We start from the raw sequence: 1,737 nt of genomic DNA, 5'->3' as shown, positions 1-1,737 counted from the left end.
ACAAAACCGTTCCAAACAAAGCCTTAGTTTGGGACTGACTTTCTTACTACTTCATAAAGTAGCTTCCTAGTACAAAAATTTAAATTTTTTAACTAAAAAGCGGCTCTAAGAAGCAATAAGAAAGTCATCCCAAACGAAGCCTTAATTTGTGCTCAATCATATAAAAATAAATCCAATTTTCAAGCAATATTCAATCTTGGAGTCAAATTCAAAAATAAAAAAATGTAACTAGAACATTATGGTTCAAGATAAACTTATTCTAAAGAAAACAAACTCTTTCCATACCTGAAGGATGCCAAGCACAAGAATGACAATGCCAAGGGCCCTGTGTGATGAGACACTCGCATGCAATTTATGATAAAGTGCAACTCCGGCAACCACCCCAGCTAGCCCAAGGATGAATCCAATAAACTGAACTGCTGAGTGAAGATAGAACCACAATGGATCGCTGGTTCTAAAATATCTTGCCACTATTGCCCCAATTGGCAATATCACACCCCAACCAATTATGTTCAGTATGCCATGTGTCCTCTTCAGCTGGTATGGGTAGGAAGAAGCAGAGAAAGTCCCTGTAAATCAAGCTTGAGATCAATCATATTATCGGTGAAATTTCTTCATGGTGATATTCAAGTTGAACTTTGTAACAGGATAAAATCATTTACATAGAATTAGAAAATAAGAACACGCCTTGTTAGTTGTGCATGCGGGAATTTTCAGTTATTCTTAATATTTTATCCAGTTTAGTTCATCATTATAATCAGGTTTTGTTTGGAACAGTTTTTTTTACTGCTTCTTAAAGCAGCCTTATAATAAAAAAAAAGGAGATTTACATATATACTACCTTATACTAATCTATTTACATATTTAACACTTAAAAACTTTAATATTACATACATACCACTCATAGTTCATTTTCATATCAAATATGAGTGGTAGAAATGAAATATATGAGTGGTAGGAAAGAAATATAAGAGGTATATTTGATATTAAAATAATATAGGGTGATATATATGTAATATTAAAATTTTAGGTGTTAGATATGTAAATAGGATATTATAAAGTGGTATGTATGTAAATTTTTTTAAAAAAAATTAATTTTTTTTACTAAAAAGCTATTTCAAGAAGCAATAAAAAAATTGTATTAAATAAAGCCTCAGTCTTATACCAAAAAGTTGTGGCATTATGAATCCTCACTTACTGAAATTTGATTCCTTTAAAAAAAGAAACCTTCACTTTAGTGCTTATGTTTTACCTCTTAATTATTTTGATCCATTCAATGGTTTGCAATATACTTGATGTTTAGTTGGTTTAGTTGCTCTCGTGCGCCCTCAAACTTATTTGAATTTTTTTTTTTGGCATGCTGGTCTGGAGTTTTGGTCACAAATTAAGAGATTTTGGAATTGAATCTTACATAAAATTCATCTAAATGTTTAAAAAAAAGTCTAAATATGACATCACACAAGATCTTAAGTTTGTTTTTTGTTTTAATTGGGGTGGAGACGCAAAAAAAAAAAAAGGCAAAAAATGAAGAAGAAAGGCTAGATGGCAGAGACTTACTCGATGAGAAATCGAAGGAAACCGATATCTTATCCTGATGTTTTGTTAATCGGTCATTAACTGGCGTGGCCGTCCCAAAAGCAAACAGGAGCTTCTGCTGTGTAATTCTACTCAGAAATTTCAACTGGAAGGCAATGTAGATGTTCGGTCCATTCTGAACAACGGCAGGGGAACCACCAG

General features: G+C 32.3%; 1 protein-coding gene across 1 annotated transcript; it reads right to left on the bottom strand.

Moving 5' to 3' along the window:
• Positions 1 to 56: 56 nt before the first annotated feature.
• Positions 57 to 1,732, bottom strand: LOC110094933 (cytochrome b561 and DOMON domain-containing protein At3g61750; the record flags this gene model as incomplete). The annotated part of the gene is made up of 2 exons (XM_020820279.2): positions 57 to 569; positions 1,558 to 1,732. Coding segments are annotated over 2 exons (501 nt in total), but the record flags the coding sequence as incomplete, so codon positions are not given.
• Positions 1,733 to 1,737: the final 5 nt, after the last annotated feature.

This window comes from Dendrobium catenatum, unplaced genomic scaffold, assembly GCF_001605985.2.
Source record: "Dendrobium catenatum unplaced genomic scaffold, ASM160598v2 original_scaffold_284082, whole genome shotgun sequence".
Lineage (NCBI taxonomy): Eukaryota > Viridiplantae > Streptophyta > Magnoliopsida > Asparagales > Orchidaceae > Dendrobium > Dendrobium catenatum.
Note: the sequence above shows the minus strand (reverse complement) of the source record. Positions and strands in the feature narration are given on the sequence as shown.